At 34.8% G+C, this 20,837-nt stretch overlaps 1 protein-coding gene across 1 annotated transcript in view; it reads left to right on the forward strand.

Annotated features, from left to right (window-relative positions):
- The window catches only part of PYGO1 (pygopus family PHD finger 1), a 35,852-nt gene extending 29,718 nt beyond the window's left edge, over positions 1-6,134 (forward strand). The window contains exon 3 of the mRNA XM_081289845.1: positions 516-6,134. Coding sequence (XP_081145971.1) covers positions 516-1,640 — 1,125 coding nt within the window. The 3' untranslated portion in view covers positions 1,641-6,134. The remainder of the gene's footprint in view (positions 1-515) is intronic.
- The last annotated feature ends 14,703 nt before the right edge of the window (positions 6,135-20,837 follow it).

A 20,837-nucleotide genomic window follows, 5' to 3' on the forward strand; every position in this document is an offset into this window, starting at 1 on the left:
CCAGTGTGAAGTCTAGAGCTTAGTGTTTTGGTAATGCTTTAATTGTATCTCCCTGAAGTTAAGCTAAGAGGAAAAAAATTAGATCCTATTTATTGTTATTTAATTTTATGATTTTTGAAGGATCTAAAAGGTATTTTGGGTTGGAGGGATCTAAAAGGTAGTTTGGCGTTAGTGTTTTAAGTGAAAGAGTTTAGTTACAGGAAAACATACTAAATGAAAATTATGATAATGAAACTTCTTTTGAAGGTTAAATACTTGAGAGATTTGAAATGACAATGGATTTGAGCTCAGAAAAGCATACTTATTTCCTTTCCTAAATGAAACATGACTATTTTTATCATTAAGCATAATTATATGTTAAAATTAATTGTAATTGAAAGGTCAAGTGAAGAAATTAAATTTTTATAACACCATAAGAGAAACTTGACTAAAACCAAATTCATAGGTATTAAGATAACAGGAAAATTGTAATGACTTCTTTAGTTAAGAACATGAACTTTACATTTTCTTTTCAGGGACCTTCTTTTCCTCCATTATCTGAGTATGCTCCACCACCGAATCCAAACTCTGACCATCTAGTGGCTGCTAATCCATTTGATGACAACTATAATACTATTTCCTATAAACCACTACCTTCATCAAATCCATATCTTGGCCCTGGTTATCCTGGCTTTGGAGGCTATAGCACATTCAGAATGCCACCTCACGTTCCCCCAAGAATGTCTTCCCCATATTGTGGACCTTATTCACTCAGGAATCAGCCACACCCATTTCCTCAGAATCCTTTGGGCATGGGTTTTAATCGACCTCATGCTTTTAACTTTGGGCCACATGATAATTCAAGTTTTGGAAATCCATCTTATAATAATGTACTAAATCAGAACATTAACATGCCTAATCAACATTTTAGACAAAATCCTGCTGAAAACTTTAATCAGATTCCTCCACAGAATACTAGCCAAGTATCTAACCCTGATTTGGCATCTAATTTTGTCCCTGGAAATAATTCAAGTTTTACTTCTCCATTAGAATCTAATCATTCTTTTATTCCACCTCCAAACACTTTTGGTCAAGCAAAAGCACCACCTCCGAAACAAGACTTTAGTCAAGGAGCAACTAAAAACACTAATCAAAATTCATCTGCTCATCCACCTCACTTAAATATGGAGGATACAGTGAATCAGAGCAATATTGAATTAAAAAATGTTAATCGAAACAATGCAGTAAATCAGGAGAACAGTCGTTCAAGTAGCACTGAAGCTACAAACAACAGCCATGCAAATGGGACACAGAACAAGCCACGACAACCTAGAGGTGCAACAGATGCCTGCACCACTGAAAAAAGCAATAAATCATCTCTCCACCCAAGCCGTCACGGCCATTCGTCTTCTGACCCAGTGTATCCTTGTGGAATTTGTACAAATGAAGTGAATGATGATCAGGATGCCATCTTATGTGAGGCCTCTTGTCAGAAATGGTTTCACCGAATCTGTACTGGAATGACTGAAACAGCTTATGGCCTACTAACAGCAGAAGCATCAGCAGTATGGGGCTGTGATACCTGTATGGCTGATAAAGATGTCCAATTAATGCGCACTAGAGAAACTTTTGGTCCACCTGCAGTGGGCAGTGATGCTTAATCACAAGCATTAACTAAAGTGGGGTTTTCCCTCTGTATTACAGAGGTTTGGTGACACAGGATTTTAATGTTTTACGTTATTTTTTTAAATACACACAGAAAACATTTACCTTTTAGTTTTTATTAATATTTCACTTCATTACTAGTGCAACTTTGTATTGTCTTTGTTTGCTCTCTTAAATGAGGATAATGTATGTGGGGTACTTTAGAAACAAATAAATGTTAGTAGTTATTTATCATAAACATAAAAGCCTCTTGAAGCTTCAAAATAATATAACAAATCTAGGCAAGTTTTAACTTTTAAAATGTGTATTTCAGTGGTGAATTTTGGCTGTATCACATTAAACATTTAATTAAAAAGTTTCTGAAGGATCCATTTAAATATTTCCAAACATAATATGTGGAGGTATAACATGGGGGAAAGCATACATTTTAATGGATTTATTTTAAATAAGAAGAGTATGACACCAGATTCCTCCTCTACTAGGGTCTTTGAAATAAGTGAATTTCATACTTTAAAATTAGTCTTTCCAGCATATGTATACAGATATGAGACAGAGACAGATTTTAGCATATAGATTCTCAGCATTTGTTTATTAACTTGTGGATTGTATCACATGAAATTGCTAATATTAGATGAGTTGAAAATTGACTGCACTTAGTAAAGTTGTCATAAAGTATGTTTCCAGTATTACTATTTAGAATTATGATAGCATTTTGGTCTTAATTTTCTTTGGTTATTGAGTTGTTTTGTTATTGTTGTCCAGAGAAATAAATAATATGGTGTCCTCCGAAGAATTGTGAACACTTTCTTTTTTATGATTTTAAACTTGGACATATTGCAAATGAAAAAGGTAGAAACACCGGTTTGGCTTTAGAGGACTCCACTGGCAAAAGAACTAACTACTTAGTTTGAAAATTCTTGTTCTGGGGATCTAAATTTCCAATATGTACCTCAGGGAAGATCAAAATCCATTTAAATAAAAACCAATTAAGAGTTTAGGTGAAAGGTAACTTACAAACAATCAGTAATTTGAGGCCTTGCTGAAGGCTAAGGAGTTTTTGCTGTGACTGGGTAATGTGTAAAAATGGAACCGAGAGTACACTCTAGAGAGAGAAAGAACAGTTACAGTTGAAGGTATGCTCACTCAGACTCAAATAGAAAACAAAACAAAACATGTTGAGAGCAGATCATAACTGGTGACCAAATAAATAAAAAGATACAGTATGACAATTGATAGTAATTTATACAATGATTGAATGTTCATGAAACTCTAATAATTCACCACCATTATCATTGCAACCAAAAAAGTTTGGAAGACAATGGTGATCCTTGAAGGAGATAATTACTACAATTTGAACCTGGGGAAGCAATGACAGCAGCAGCATGTTGCCAAGAAATCTGAATTATGTATGAAAATTTTGATTTAACAACATCCTTTGGTTAACAAACAAACCCTCATTTCTACATGACAGGACTTTACATGTCACAAGTCACTAAAGCAAAGTTAATTGACTTGGGTGGTGAAATTTTGTCATTATCTATCATAGTTCCTGGACCTTCAATGGATTACCATCTTTTTCATCATTTGGAGCTTTTTCTAAGAAACAACATGTTCCCCAACTGAGAATCAGTAACTAGAGTATTTGAACAATATATATACATCCTAAGAAAATGATGAATTCTATAAAAATGGAGAAAACTAATGCTAATCCTTCTGATACATATCTTAATGGAATAAAACTTAACTTTTAAAAATAGTGTTTTAATTTTGACCCACAAAACAGCAATTTCATATGGTACAGGTAATAGTTTTCTCCTTCTACCCTCAACTAGTTAGAGGTGAGTACAAAATATTTTCAGAGTTGTAAATCTTCACAATTTTAGGAAATGAAATGAGATAAACTCTAATACTAGGTGTTCTTTTGTGTGAAAACTTTACCAATTGAAGCAGGTCAAAATGCATTGTTTTGGGCTGACTTTGGCATTTTGATGATGCTCAGTACATACCTGAAGATTCCATTTTGCTTACTTTGTAGTTTTGTTAGACTAATGGCTAAACATTGAAGGACCTAGTTTTGTTTTTCCTGAAATTTTCTTGAGTAATGATTTTTAAGAAATGATAGAGTACATGCTATATCACCACTTCTAGCATCAGATCATGACTTTTTTTGACTGAGTTGAACTAGATAGATATTTTTAATGGAACCTTCCAATACCCTCAGGATTTAACACTTGATGTGGCAGTGTGTACTTGAGTTGCTCATTGCTAAATTTTTTTAAAAATATATTTTTAGTTGTAGATGGACACAATACCTTTACTTTATTTAGGCGCTAGGCTAGTGCTCTACCACTGAGCCCCTCATTGCTAAAATTGAGTATGCAGTTTCTTAAAACCTTTCTTAAAAGCTTACACTTTAAGTAGTTACCTGTTTTTGTAAAAATGAAATAACCTCTCCCAGGCTAATCTAAAATATTTATGAGGTATTTCTTTCATTTTCTAAGTGGTTTTTAAAAAACCATATAAACAAATAAATTTTTATTCAAGTGTTTAGGTTTTCAAAACACCTTACTCTAAGAATCTAATGGTTCTAAAGGAAAACCTATGATTGATTCTGACATAAATCAACCAAACTATAATCATTGCTGATGAATATTTTCATGTGTTTGAATTAATTTTTTACTAATTCTACATTTGTCTCTACAACACTCTAAAATTATATAGATAGTAGGTGCTTTTGGGTAGGAAAAATGATGAATTATGAAGATGGCCAGAAAATTTGTCCAATTTGTCACAAAAAAGTCCGTTAAACAAATTGATACTATTTTCTTAGGAAAAGTGTTGAGCTTCTCTCAACTACAGAAATATGCAGTGATGGATATAGGTGGTGGAATTGTATCTTTCGAGGTATTATCCCTTTCCTTCCCTGAAAAGCTTCATCTCATGCACACATATACAAGGACACACAACCAAGTAGGATTAGAATTTCTCCTACATTCTCAAGTTTCACTAAAGTTCAAAATGGCTAAATATTAGCATCTAGGCTCACTCACCAATGCCAAGTTAATAATGAAAAGTTTTCAAGCATCAGTTTTTTTCTTAGGACTTGCTTTGCTCATTCATGATTCCTGGTCAACTTGCTTCTAGATGTTACTGGACACGCTAATACTGAAACAGCTTAGTTTATAATAGAAAATTAATTGTTCTTCAGATAGAGTGCTTAGAATTAGATTTGTGATCAGTGATTTCCTTTTGAGTAAAATGCTTTAGAGTACTGCTATTATGATTCTTGTTACCCAAATTATAAGGTTATATACATGAAACTGAAGATTTTCTTGTACTAGTTCTTAGTCTTCATAGATAAGCACAATGTAAATCAGGTTTTTTGGTAGGTTCCCCCCCCGCCCCAGACTCCCAGTTCTGCTTAGTGGTAGAAAAAAACTCTTTACGAGTATGGGTCATCATGAAATCTGCTGACTTTAATCATCCACATAAAATCAGTACCAAGAGTTTTCATCTAACATGCTTTCAAACTTTTGTGTCTTGAACAAATTAGAATGCTAGTATTTATTATCCAGCATACTAATTGTATTTAATAGTAAGAAAACATAAGCAATGATTTTTTAAAAGGGAGTTAGAAAGTGTTTGGATTTCTTTTGCAATGTACAGAATTTTCATATGCATGAGCATTTGTGCTATTTTAGACTTTTTTTTTTTTAATTAAAAAAGTTGAAAAGCATCCAGGCTCCCAAAGTTCATTTGTAAATAGTGGCTTGGACTCTATATAAAATGATTAGATTCCTAGGGAAGCTCATAAAGGTGTATTTAAACCATAATGTAGTTAACTGCTATTATACTGAGATTTCAGTTTTCTTAAGGAAACCAGTCAATGTAAGAGAAAAAAACAGAGATCTTTACTTTTTTCTGTGTTGAGGAAGGTTAAGTTCTGTCCCATGAGTTGTTTCCCAGTGGCTCTTTTACAGTTTTAAACTCTCTGGTGTAATGCTGCACAAACAAGCTTGTCTTTCCCCCTCCTGGATGCTCTGTCTCTCAAATTTTCCCATCTTTCCTCTAAACAGAAATTATGTTTGTGTTGTTATCTGTTGGCTAGATTTAAGAGAAAAGCATTTTTCTGCTCATATGAGTGAAGATAATGGAGAAAATGACTTAATTTTTTAAAAAAACAAATCTTCAAAATGAATCTTTAATATTACCATTTTAGACTGTATGACCATATTTCAGGCATCAGGGAAAACAGTATTTTTAGCAAATTAACTGGTATTGTCTTAAGACTATTTCTAATTTCTTTAGGTTGTTTTGCCTTTTCACAACTTGCTGTCCTCTAATTCTGAACTCGAAAGATTTCCTATTTTCAAATCTGAGAAACTTTCCCTTTCTTTTTCATTTATCCAGTTGAGCAGTAAAAAAGTCACAGCTGCGTTTTCGAGCTCTTGTTAGAGAGAGGTTTGCAGGCATCTCTGGAGTGAGCAGGCTAGGGATAACAATAACATCTTCCAAGACAAGTGGTTAAAGGGAAATGAAGGGAAGAAAATGGCCATGTGTGTGCCAGGCATTAACACATCACAAACTGCCTGTGCTTATTAAAAACTTTAAATGAAATCCAATGGATAAGATTCATCTTTGTCATATTTTATCAATAATACATTTACTTGCAATTATATTAAAACTTACTCTAAATATTGGTACCTTTCTTATTCTGTAGATAATATAGATGATGTTGCTTGTTAGTTAAAATGTTATCTTTTATAAAAGAAAGTCCTGCTTCTTATCATGATGTATGTGACTTAAATGATTGTTTCATATTAAAACTATTTCTTCCTTATGTACTGTTTACATATACCTCTTTTTGGGATATTAGTTCAGTACTTTTATACAAATCTGAATGTGTTCCACATTGGTGACATGTATTTTTGCAGTAATTTTTGTTTTGTTCTTAGAGCATGTCTAAAGTAATACATGCACTAGTGCTGTGGTCTGTGACAAAATTACTGTAATTCAAATTGGAAAACAAAATGTTTCCAGACTTTGTCCACCATTTATTCCTATGGCAAAGGAAATTACTATGTAATACTAATTACTTCTTATGCTGGTATGTTTTAAGCTACTCTATGAAGTATGTGAAACATCAATATTTATGGATTAGTAGATGGTCTGATGTCTTTGAAATGTGAGAGAGGAGTAAAATTGGTGTTAGCAATTTATGATACTCATAAAACACTAAAATTTGTATAAAATTTTAAATTTGATCTTCTATAGATATGATTTACCAAGAAATTAACTGACAGTGCTTATTAGTATTCTTTTAGCCCATGCTACTAAAATTATACCATAGACATTGAACTTAAGCAAATATCTCCCAACCAAAAGTAGTATCATTCTCTCCACCATGACCAAAATAAGTAGTAATACTAATCTTCACTTATTAAGAAGTGATTAAGATACCATAAAACTCCTCTACTTTACTTGGAATTTGTACTATTGATACAAAGACTTGAATGCAGTTTACTTTGTATTATCTGATGGGAAGACTTATTAATAAAAGTCATAATCAAGATTTAAAGAAAAATGTTTAATTTTGAAGGCAAATTAAAAACGTTTTTAAATTTTAGAGGCATTTATTTAAGAAAATTAGTTTTAAATCATTCTTATTTTGTCATAAAAACAACCAAAAGAATTGTAATAGATGATACTTGGCCAGTGCACGTTTGTATATTTGAAATCACATGCTTGAAAGAAAAAAACCCTGCTCCTGAGTGCTTAAACTGCATATCTTTTAAAAATGTTAAAGATATTAGACTTTTATCAATTCAAACTGTCCTGAATGAATGTTTTACTACACCAGTGAGTATGTTAGAAAATAAATGTATACCTATATTATGTTAATAACATTTCTGTACAGCATCATATTTGGCATGGTGGTTGTGGTATGTTTTGTACTTTTGATTGTCAACTTTTGATAGGATTAATATAGCAATAAATCTGACTTAGTCTTAATATTTTTTTAAAATGCCAGGTAACATACTGTGTCATAATCGCATTATATTTTACTTGAGTGCCCATATTTTCATAGGTCTATTTTTTTGTGTTAAAAATTTTAATATTACATGTTAGGGGTTGTGTGTGTGTGTCTAATACTTTTACATACAATCTTTTAGAACTGGGTGTTTCTATTTTAATTATAGAGATTTAAAGAAGTATTAGTATTAAATGATCATGAACTGTTTTGTGGCAAAGTTTAAGTATGAGATTACTAGATCACTCCAAATTCCTTATTATCCTTATGTGAGATATATATTACAATTTTCAGAGAAATAAAATTGTCTTGGTAACTAATAGATTATAGTAAATCATGAGGTAGTTTGTTTAAAGGCTTCCAAGTGTTAATTACATTCTCTGTTCTAAATACTTTTAAACAATTACTCTAAATAGTAGTAAGCCAGTTCTACTTTATATTTTTGAGATGTTTAACTCTTACAGTTTCTCCCTTCTGATCCTTTTCCCTTCTTCCCTAAACACCATGCTAGAATTTAAAACTGGATTTTACTTTGCCTTCCACTTTTCAGTTTTTTAGTCTAAAGTAATAAAACAAATAAAGGTTCCACTGTCAAGACAGTCCATGTTATTGTTGGCCATTCTTTTCAGGGATAATGCTAATGTCATTTGTGCATTGTACAAAGAATGTCAGTATATAGACCTATTATTGGTAGAAATGATGTATAGCAGGCTTTCTTGAATAATGTGTATGGTAAGTTTGTTTCCTATAGTGTTATTATGCTGAAGATTCTTTTAAATAAAGCTAGTTTTTAAAGAGAAAAAGATCTGTTTTAAGTATTTGACTTTCATCTTTCATCAGGACAAATAGGTATGAGCATCTTGGCTTTGGGAGGGATATGTCCAATAAAACATCAAGTAGGATTAAGGTCATCAATTTACCAGGAAATTAATTTCATACTGAGACCCAATATTTTTGTCCAGGACTTGTTATATACATTATTTTTCTTGCAGTGGATTATGTACAGAATGATCATAATTCATTTCTAAAAAGTTAGGAATGATCATATGACAAAATGCTGTGGTTATCTTTGAGTAACAGAAGAACAGATGATTTTTCTAATTGTATTAGGGAAGGGATGTGGGATAGGAAAAGGAAAGACAGTGGGATAAATCCAAAATAATTTTCATATGTACTTATATGAATACACCATACGTCAGGTACACCCATAAGAATGGGATCTGTTAGCATAATTGCAGCCATCTTCCTTTTCCCCACCCCCACTTTAAGAATATTGTTCCCAAGAAATAGAAACTAGCCCGAGATAAAACCTACCGGCCTGGAGATGTGCTGGTCTCTCCCTGTTCTCTCATTGAGAGATAGATAGGAGACAACTTATTGGACCCTGAGATAGGGATGCACTGGTTTTCCTGTTCTCTCTGTGAGAAGAGAAAGGGACATGCAGTTTTCCTGTTCCCCTCTGAGAGATAGGAAAGCTGCCTGTCTCTGTTCCCCCAAAACAATCTTGCCTTCCACAAGATCTGGGGATGCTTACTATGTCAGTCAAGACTATACCTGCCCCTAGCATGAGCCCATGATTCTAGCCTATAAAAGGTAACATTCAAGGTGAGTTGCTGCTGCTGCTCTCCCTCCTTGCTGCTACTGTCCCACTTTTTGTGCACAGCAGCTTTTTCAGGCTCCTAACAATAAACTCGCTTCTTATCCCAGCTGCATGTGTGATTAGTCCTGTGTCACTTTTCTTTCATTGATGCCAGTGACTCTATCAGGTTCTCCCATCAGCTTTGCCCCCCACCCCCGGGGGATTTGAGCTGCTTTAGGATCCTGGCCTTAGGGCCCAGGACAGTCACCACATACCTTCTTCCATTCACTGAGTGCTCTTCTTCTGCATCCCCACACCAGCTTCATTTGGGTAAGTGACTTCACCCTTCCCCTCTCCTCCTCACAAGTCTACTCTCTAGAGACGGCAGTGACAAGTCTCCTCTTTAGAGGAGACTTAGATCTTGGCCCAACACCAAGATTCTTGACCTTCCCATCCCTTCCCCTTGGCGAGTTCACTCTCGGGTCTTGGTTCTCAGCTCCTCAGCAGAGCTCCCAAAAGCCCTGGCCAGGTACCAAGACCTGATGAATGGCAAAACCCAGGACTAGGGAAGTACCGGGAGACTACCCGCTTCTCAGTCCCAGAAAGGCTTCAGCCCTGGACCAGTGAATTGTGTGGTGACGACCCCCCCCTCACTGTTGTCCTCTCTCCTACTCTGGTTTACCCTAGAGCCAGAGATGCCTGCCTCTAGCCACTCCACTATTTCAACTTGCCATGGGGAACTCCCAATCTAAAATCCCATTTGACTCGCCTGACTCATCTGCCTCCTTGCCCACTTAGCCCCTCTCCGTTTGGCTCCAGATCTGAAGGCCCATCAACTAATTCAACTTTCCACTCAGTCATGCTCTTCTATGACTTGGCCAATGGATCTAGAAGGCCACCAACAGCACCTTTGGTTCCATTATTTTATGGGGCAAGTGCTCAGGAAAATGGAAGGAAATCCCTTATGTGCAGGCTTTCTCCTTTCTGCACTCTAAGCCTTCCCTTTGTTCCTCTTGCTCCCCTGCCCAGCTTCTACTTGCCACTAAAACTCTGGATTCCTCCAGAGACTCTACTTCTAGACAAACAAGGGACCTAGAACACCCCTCCCTTCTTCTATTGGCACAGTTCATTGTAAAGCCCTAGGCAGCAATCTCCCTGCCCAAAGCCACACTGAAGCTAACATTAAAATACAAACAGCAGACTCAACAGGCTTGAAAAGAGGCCTCAGACTAAAAAAAAAAAAAAGGGGTCAATTTAACTTTGGTGCCGTGACTTGGATAAATTTTAAAAATAAACATGTGTTCCTTTGGGAAGCAGGAAATACAATTTTAAATAGTAAACAGGTAAAAAATTATTAGAAAAAATATCAAAGAAATTTGACATGAAGAAATCTGATAGTGAAAAACAACTAACCAATATCTTTTGAAATTTCAATCCACTCAAGAGAAAAATAATAGCCTGAGAAAGAACTTAAGTATACTTAGAATTGTGAAAGGTAAACTAAAAAAATAAAAATGAAATTATGAAATCCAAATAACTGGACATTATTCAATATTTATTGTCAAGCTCTGTTCTAGTGCTAAAACTACAGCAGTATATGAGACAAAAAATTAAATAATAAAAAAATTTCATGGGCTGGGGATGTGGCTCAAGGGGTAGCGCACTCGCCTGGCATGCCTGTGGCCCGGGTTCGATCCTCAGCACCACATACAAACAAAGATGTTGTGTCCGCCAAGAACTGAAAAATAAATATTAAAAATTCTCTCTCGGGCTGGGGATGTGGCTCAAGCGGTAGCGCGCTCGCCTGGCATGCGTGCGGCCCGGGTTCGATCCTCAGCACCACATACCAACAAAGATGTTGTGTCCGCCGAGAACTAAAAAATAAATATTAAAAAAAAAAAAAAGAAAAAAAATTAAAAAAAAATTCTCTCTCTCTCTCTTTCTCTCTCTCTCTCTTTCTCTCTCTCTCCTCACTCTCTCTTTAAAAAAAAATTCATGAGGTTTTTTTTTAGTGATGCAGACAACAAACTATAAAGAAAGGATACGTACTATGAAGAAATAAAGGTAATGGAATAGGGTGTGTTGGCACAAATGGGCAGGAAGTACAAAGTAATTCATAGTTTTTAATAACTTAAAAAACATTTAGGTGAAGAGTTGAAGGAGTAAGGAAGACCATCATAGTGAACTGCAATTAGCATAATTGCAGCAGGTAATATGGTCCTGTGGCGGGATCATGCTTGGCGTATTACAGATTTTTCAGTTCATGTGGTTGGAATTAAGTGAACAGGTGGAGGATTGACAGGAGAAGGAATCAGAAATTTTAGAGGAGGCCAGATAATGTGAGGCTTTATCCACCAATTGTAGAATGGACAAATCTTTGTACATTCATGTAATATAAGAAAAAGAACTGATACACATTCTGAAGGCAAAAGAATGGGCATAGAGTTCAGTTCAGTGGTTGCTAGGAATAGGAACTAAGAGTGGAAGGAGGGGACTCTTTGGTGAAATGGGACTGTCCTCCTGTTCACTTCATCGTGGTTGCGGTTGAGGTTATATGACTCAAAACTCAGAATTATATATCTCAAAAGGGTGATTTTTTTAAGTGTTGGTTATTGAAAATATGTTCTCATGCATGCTAGGCAGGTACTCCACAACTGACCCCAAAAGGGTGGATTTTTACTGCATGTAAATTATACATTAGTAACCTACCTTTAAAAAAATTGATTAGAGGCCAGGAAACAGAGCTTACTTTCACATATTCCCTATAAGTAAGAGGGGTTATTTATTCTGAATAAGGAATGATTTTTTAATTGAAATGCAGCTATATCAGTATTTAAGATGTAAATTTATAGTCTTAAATGGACCTATGAAAAATAAGGACATATTTTTAAATATATATTTAACTCAAGGAATTGAAAGATACATGAGGAGTTCTAAAGAAAGCAGAATAGAGACAAATATAAAAGCAGAAATTAGTGAAATAAAAAGCAAAAGAAAAATTGAAGATCAGCAAAAATAAAGATAATTTTATTAGTCTTTCAAAAGACTCAAAAACAAGCATGCAATAAGGGTGATAGGGAAAGAGATTATACAAATTTAAAATATTAGAAATAAAAATGTGAACATAGTCTTAGAGTAGAAAATGCTATGAACAGTCTTATGTCAGTGGAGACTAAAGCTAGGAGGAAGATTTGAGGAATAGGATATTGGTATAACCCTAGGTGGTGATCAGTATTAACATCACCATGCATGGGACCAATCAACATCTTATGCCCCTGAAATGAGTGATTCACTTAGGAAGGCACAATCTCATTTCTGTGATATCCGTGCCAAGAATGCATGATCTGCCTCTCATGGTAGGGAAACACCAGATAGATCCACTTCGGGGGTTGTCTTACAAAAGGTAAGGCCTGTAGTCTCCAGATTGGAGAAAACTGAAGACACATGATAACTAAACACACTGAATGTTCCCAGATGGGTTCTGAAGTAGAAAAAGAGTCATTATGGGTAAAATATAAATGGTGTCTGTGGATTGGAGAATAATGTACTAATATGTCCTTACTTGGAGGATTGTACTGTCAACCTATATAAGAGTTTGGGGAAATTACATACATATTACGTACATATTAGGAGTGATATATTTAGGGGCATCATCCTGCAGCTTGCTCTCATGTTCAGAACAAGACTGATGGGTATGAGTAGGAGAGTGTGAGTGAGGGAAAATGATGGCTTAGAGGAAAGGTGCACTCTCCAGTTGTTCTTCAACTCCAGATTCATGCAGCTGAAGTTTTGCTTCTCAGTGAGGTGGGTGACTGAGGGGATTTACTGAAATTTAACATTGGATGGTAAAATAGCCAAAGAAACAAATTAAGAAGATTTTTACATAAAATAAGGGATAATATGTCCCAAAAGCTCAAGAGGCTGAGGGAGGAGGATTGTAAATTCAAAGCCAGCTGCTTGATGAAAAAACAGGTCATATTTAACAAGCCCCACTCCTTGATCAAAGAGATACATAACCAAAAAAGAAATGCAAAGAAGGGTGCATCAGTATAAGCAACAAACATCTATCCTTGCCAACAGTTTTGAATAACTCAGCAGAAACAAACCCTTCATTCCCCACCCCTTGTTTTTAACTTTGTGTGTGTGTGTGTGTGTGTGTGTGTGTGTGTTTTCTCATGGTGCTAATAGGTTCAATTTTGGAGAGGCAAAATTTTATGTGAGTTTGTTTTGGTTTGTATTTTATTTGTTTTTTTCTTACCTTTATTTTTGTTGCTCTTATTACTCCTCCTTCATTTTCTTCCTCCCGTAATTGCCAAATTCTCCTGTTCCCACTTCCTGTCTCTCTTTTTTTTTATTGCTCTCAGTTTTTTTATGTATCCTTCTTTATATTTTATAAGAGGGTCTGGGAAATGATTTGGACACTACAAGTTCATGGGGTAGAGATCTTGCTGCTGACCTACCTACACCAGCAACTTAGCCAAGTGACAGTAAAGACTCCATGCATGAAAGAGTCCTGCTTGAGCTTCAACACATAGAAGAGACAAAACGCCTAAACCAGGCCCAGTTAGGAATAGCAAGAGAGGAACCTCAGGTCCCACACTTGGAAATTTTAGTCACAACAAAAACAGAAGTTCCAAGGGGTGGGGGAAGGTAACTACACACCAAAGACACTATGCATAAAAGAGGAAAAGGAGTTCATATCAACAGATGTGTAAGCCCAAGCCCTCTAAAAACATGCAGAAACAGGCAAGCCCCCCCAAAATATATAATTCCTCAACAAAGGAACACACAGATATGAAAGTGGATGAAATCCTGGAGAAAGACTATAAAAACTGATTGTTAAAATATTCAGTAAAGTAAAAAGAAGATCTATGGAGTGAATGAAAAGTACAACTACAGGAGATGAAAGACCATTTCAATAAAGAAATGGGTAATTAAAATAAACCAGTTAGAGCTGAAAATTAGAACCAGATAGAAATGAAAGATACAATGAATCAATAAAAAATTCAATTGACAGTTATCACCAACAGATTAGATTACATAGAAAATAGAACTTCAGATATCAAAGATGAACTTCAGGTCTTGAAGACAGGGTATATGAATTTCACTACTCAGTATGTGTCATGGTTTGGACATGAGATATCCCCTGGAAATTCATGTGTGAGACAATGCAAGAATGCTTAGAAGGGAAATGATTAAGTTATGAGAGCCTTAACTTAATCAGTACATTAATCCCCTGATAGGTATTACTTTGGTGGTGACTCTAAGTAAGTAGGGTGTGGCTGAAGGAGGTGGGTTATTGGGAGCATGCCTTTGGGATATATATTTTGTGTTTGGTGAGTAGAGTCTCTCTCCCTTTGCTTCCTGGTATTGTCCTGAGCTGCTTTCCTCTACCACACTGTTCAACTGTGATTTGTTCCTTCACCTTGAGCCCTGAGGAATGGAACTATTTCAGATGTCTTAGTTCATAGAAGGCTATGAACTGAGGAATGGAACCAGCCTTCTATGAACTGAGACATCTGAAATAGTCAGCCTCAAAAATAAACTTTTCCTCCTCTAATTATTCTTGTCAGGCCTTTGGTCACAGCAATGAAAAAGCTGACTAAAACAGTATGAAATAAAGGGAAAAATAAAAAGACCATGATCCAAAATATACAAAAACTCTGGGATAACATCAAGAGACCATATGTTAAATTCATTGGGGAACAGAGACTACGTAGATACAGGCTAATGGCATTAAGACCCTTTTTAGTGAAATAATAGAAAAAAGTTTCTAACCTTAGCAATGAGATATCCATGTATAGGAGGCATATAGAAACACAAATAGACAAGATTAAAAAAGAACCTGTCACCAGGTGCTGTAATGCTCTCACCAGGTTCTGTAGTACATGCCTGTAATCCCAGCAGCTCAGGATCACATGAAACAGAGGGATCAAGGCCAGCCGCAGCAACTTAGCAAGGCCCTAAGTAACATAGGGAGACCCTGTCTCAAAATAAAATATTTTAAAAATGGGCTGGGAATGTACTCAGTGGTTAAGCACCCGTGGGTTCAATCCCTGGTTAAAAAAAAAAAAAAAAAAAAACTCTCCAAGACACATCATAATCAAAATGTCTAACATAGAAAAAAAGGAAATAATATTAAAAACTGCAAGAGGAAAACATCAGGTCACATTTAGAGGTAAATCAATAAGTTTCAAGTCTGACTTCTCAAATCAGACGCTAAGATGGAGGAATGAGATATTCCAAGCTCTGGGGGAAAGAATTAAAACAATGTTAGCCAAAATAGCTATAATCAAGGGGGAAAATAAAAACTTTCCATGATAAGGAAATTTAAACTAAAGATAAACTAAAAGAGTTCATGACTACTAAGCCAGCACTACAAAAAATACTCAAAAGATTTACTACACAGAAAAATCTGAAATTTTTCTCCAAAGCTCCCAAATGGATGAAGATCTCTAGAAGAGCAATTAACTAAATGAAAATTAAGATGAAATTAACCATAATGGCAAGAAATAACAAGCATCTATCCATAATAATACTGAATGTAAATAGTTTAAACTCCCTAATTAAAAGACATGGATTGGCCGAAAGGATTTAAAAGCAAGATTCAAATAATAATAATAATAGTAAACAATAAAAAATAAAAGCAAGATTCAACTACATTCTGTTTGCAAAAGACTTATCTCATAGGCAAAGACATCCACAGGGTAAAAGTAAAAGGCTGGAAAAAATATTCCAAATAAACAGTGTCCAAAAACAAGAAGGGATCTCTACTCTAATATCTGTCAAAAGAGATTTCAAGAAAAAATTAATCATAAGAGACAAAAAAATGTCACTGCACACTGGTAAAAAGAACATATGAACAAGAAAAATGTATAATGGTAATAAGTGTTTATACTCCAAATGTTGGTGCACTTTATACATTTAAAAAATAGTTCTTGACATCAAATCCCCAATAGGCCCAATACAATAATACTGGGTGATTTCAAAAGACCCCTTTCACCAATAGACAGGACATCCAGACATAAAATCAACAAAAATACTTCCACCAAATAATATTATAAATCAAATGAACCTAACAGACATCTACAGAATATTTTACCCCAAGCATCTGAATTTACTTTTTTCTAGGCAATTGATGGAAATTTTCCCAAAATAATCCATATTCTAGTTCAGAATGTAAGTTGTAGAAAAAAAATTTTTTAAAGCCCTGTTATAATCCCATGCATCTTATCAGACCATAATGAAGTTAAATTAGAAAGCAACAGCAAGAAAAATTATAGAAGCCACAAAACACATTGATTTTGAAAAATACTCTTTTTTTGCTTTTCTATTTATTTATTTATTTATTTATTTATTTATTTATTTATTTATTTATTTATTTATTATTAGTTGTTCAAAACATTACAAAGCTCTTGACATATCATATTTCATACATTTGATTCAAGTGTGAAAAATACTCTTTTAAATGAGGTGTGGAGGGGCTGGGGATGTGGCTCAAGCGGTAGCGCACTCGCCTGGCATGCGTGTGGCCCGGGTTCGATCCTCAGCACCACATACAAACAAAGATGTTGTGTCCACCGAAAACTAAAAAATAAATAAATAAATACTTTTTAAAAAATGAGGTGTGGATCATAGAAAAAATGGGAGAAAAAATCAAGAAATTTTTAGAAACAAATGAGAATAGAAATATATCAAAATCTCTGGGACAGTATGAAGGCAATTATAAGAGGAAAGTCTATAGTATTGACTGGCTATATTAAAAAAACAGGAAGATTCCGAATAAATCATCTAGCAATGCATCTGAAGGCCCTATAAAAGGAAGAAGAAACTAATTCCAATATTAGTAGAAAACAACATAATTAAGATCAGAGCTGAAGTTAATGAAATTGAAAATTTAAAAAATACAAAAGATCACTGGGCGAGGTGGCACATGCCTGTAATCCCTGTGACTCTGGAGGCTGAGGCAGGAGGATCATGAGTTCAAATCAACTTCACCAAAAACAAGGTGCTAAGCAACTCAATGAGACCCTGTCTCAAAATCAAATACAAAATAGGGCTGGGGATGTGGCTCCATGGTTGAGTGCCCCTGAGTTCAATCCCCATATACCAAGTAATAATAATAATGATAATAATAAGGATCAATGCAACAAAGAGTTGGTCCTTTGAAAATATAAACATGATTAATAAACTCTTAGCCAAGCTCACCAAGAAAAGACCCAAATTAACAAAATTAGAGATGAAAAAGTAGATATTACCTCAACCACTTTTGAAATTCATAGGATCATTAGAAACTACTTTGAAAATTTATACTCTGATAAATTGGAAAACATTGACAAATTTCTAGAATCATGCCCAAATTGAACCTGGAAGACAGAGAAAACATTAACATCCAATATCAAGCCATGAAATTGAAGCTGCAATTAAAAGTTTTCTAAAAAAGAAAAGTCCATGACTAAATGGATTCTCAATTGAGTTCACAAGATCATTAATGAAGAACTAATGCTAGGCCTCCCCAAATTATTTCTATGAAATAGAAAGGGAGGGAACATCCCCAAATGCATTATATGAGGCCGGTATAACTGATGCCAAAATCAGACAAAGACATGAAGGAAAGAAAACTACAGATATCCCTTATGAACAAAGGTGCAAAACTCCTTAATCAAATATTATTAAACTGCAAAACCATCTCAAAAAGGTAGTACAACAAAATCAAGGGGGTTTTGCTACAGAGATGCAAATCAATAAGTGTAATTCACCATATAAATAGAATTAAGAACAAAAATCATATGATCATTTTGATAGATACAGAAAGGCCTTTGACAAAATTCAGTGCCCATTCATGTTAACAACTGGAGACACTTGGGCTAGAACTTGCCTTAACATTATAAAATCTATATGACAAACCACAAACCAACTCAACAGAGAAAAACTGAAAGCATTTTCTCTAAAATCAAGAACAAGACAAGGATGCTCACTCTCACCACTCCCATTCAATATAGTTCTTGAAACTCTAGCCAGAGCAAACTTGCAAGAGAAGAAAATTAAAGGGATAAAAATAAGAAGTCAAATAAGAAGTCTGACCATCTTCTTAATATCAAGAATATATTATGCTCTGTAGTATGTCATCTGATTACTAATGCCATGATCTTAAGTCTGGAAGACCTAAAAAACTCCACTAGAAAAATTCTAGAGCTGATAAACAAATTTATCAAAGTAGCAGGATACAAAACCAACATTCAACAGTTTTTTTATACTTCAATAGTAAATCTGCTGAGAAAGAAATCAAGTAAACAATCCCTCTCACAATAATCTCAAAAAAATTACATGGGAATAAATCTAACTAAGGAGATAAAAGACCTACACAAAGAAACCTATGGAACACTGAAGATAGAAATTAAAGAAGACCTTAAAAGATAGAAAGACCTCCCATGTTTTGGGATAGACAGAATGTGAACACTGGTTCTATTCTCAGCACCACTCATAAATAAATAAAATAAATGTCCATTGACAACTTAAAAAATTTTTAAAAATAATCAATAAGTGGAATTACATCAAACCAAAAAGCTTTTGCACAGCAAAGGAAATGAATAAGAAAGTGAAGACAGAGCCTATAGAATGAGAAAAATCTCAGCCAGCTACTTCTTCAAAAGGTAATTAATATCCAGAATATATAAAGAACTCAACAAAACAAAACAAAATAAAAAACAGAACCAGTAAATAGGCAAAAGAAATTAACAGACATTCCTCAAAATAAGAAATATGAATAGTCAACAAATAAATAAATAAAATGTTCAACATCCCTGGCAATCAGACAGATTGAGATTTCATCTCACTACAGTTAGAATGGCAAGAATAAACAAAATGCTGGCAAGGATGTGGGGTGGGGGGAAGCACAGTCATACATTGCTAGTGGGACTGCTAATTTGTATAACCACTCTGGAAAGCAGTATGGAGATTCCCCAGAGGACTAGGAATAGAATCACTATTTGACCCAGCCATACCACTCCTTGGTATTTATCTAAATAATTCAAATCAGCATGCTATAGCAGTACAGGCACATCAATGTTTACAGCAGGGCCATTTACAATAGCCAAGTTATGGAACCAACCCTGGAGCCTATCAACAGATGAATGGATATAAAAAAATGTGTATATAGACCCAATGGATTTTTACTTAGCCTTAGAGAAGAATAAAATTATGGCATTTGCTGGGAAATGGGTGGAAATGGAGAACATCATGCTAAGTGAAATAAAGAAAATCAAGGGTCAATTGTTTTCTCTCATGCAGAAGCTAGAGCAAAGTAAGAAAAATGGTGGGCATATCCCACAAAAATAGAGGGGAGATGAGTAGAGTGGAGGAAGGAAATTGAGGGGAAGAGAGGAAGAATGGGATAAGTGAGGAACTGCCAAATGAATTTATGAAGTTATGTGATGTACATATATGAATATTCCACAGTGAATTCCACATTTATATATATATAAATTTATACTTAAATATATATTTACATATATATAATTATATATAAATTATATATATGCATATATAATTATATATATGCGGGGCTGGGGATGTGGCTCAAGCGGTAGCGCGCTCGCCTGGCATGCGTGCGGCCCGGGTTCGATCCTCAGCACCACCTACCAACAAAGATGTTGTGTCCGCCGAGTACTAAAAAAAAAAAATAAATAAATAAATATTAAAAATTCTCTCTCTCTCTCTCTCTCTCTCTCTCTCCTCTCTCACTCTCTCTTTAAAAAAAATAATTATATATATGCATTTATATATATTATAAATATATATTCATAAAGCACCAATTTTTAAAAATCATAAATAAATAGAAGAAAGGACAGTTGAGCAGAGGAAGGGGAATAAGGTATGGAAGAGGGAGGAGGAGAGAGGAGGAGAAAGCACCGAGAACTAAAATGGAACAAATTATATTCCATGCATGTATGGCATGTATGGCTATAATGCACTAATACAAACATTTTCTAAAAAATATATCTGGTAGGGCAAGGTAGTGTACACCTGTAATCCCAGCTACTCAGGAGGCTGAGGCAGGAGAATCATAAGTTTGAGGCCAGTGTCAGCAACTTAGGGAAACCATGTTTCCAAATAAAAATAGAAAGGGCTAGGGATGTAGCTCAATGGAATGTGTAGGCTCAATCCCCAGTAAAACTTATGTGCATGCGAGCACACACACACACATTCATAAACACAATATCGTATCTTAGTTATATTAGTTTGGAGTAAACTGCAAATGTACATTTTTACTCTTTTTTTAATATTTATTTTTTTAGGTGTAGTTGGACACCACACAATGCCTTTAACTTTATGTGGTGCTGAGGATCAAACCCAGGTCCCGCCCATGCTAGGCGAGCGCTCTACCGCTGAGCCACAATCCCAGCCCCACATTTTTACTTTTAAAATTTAGATTATTTTTCTCATGAAGAGAATTTTTAATCTAGACCTTCTGTTTTTTATATGGATTAAATATGATAAACTGATACTATTCTTACATAACATACATCTTGGATAAGGAACAATGAAGAATTCCACTTCAACAAAATGATTTATAATTCTGAC

This window comes from Spermophilus citellus, assembly GCF_964194105.1.
Source record: "Spermophilus citellus genome assembly, chromosome: 4".
In the NCBI taxonomy this organism is placed as follows: Eukaryota; Metazoa; Chordata; class Mammalia; order Rodentia; family Sciuridae; genus Spermophilus; species Spermophilus citellus.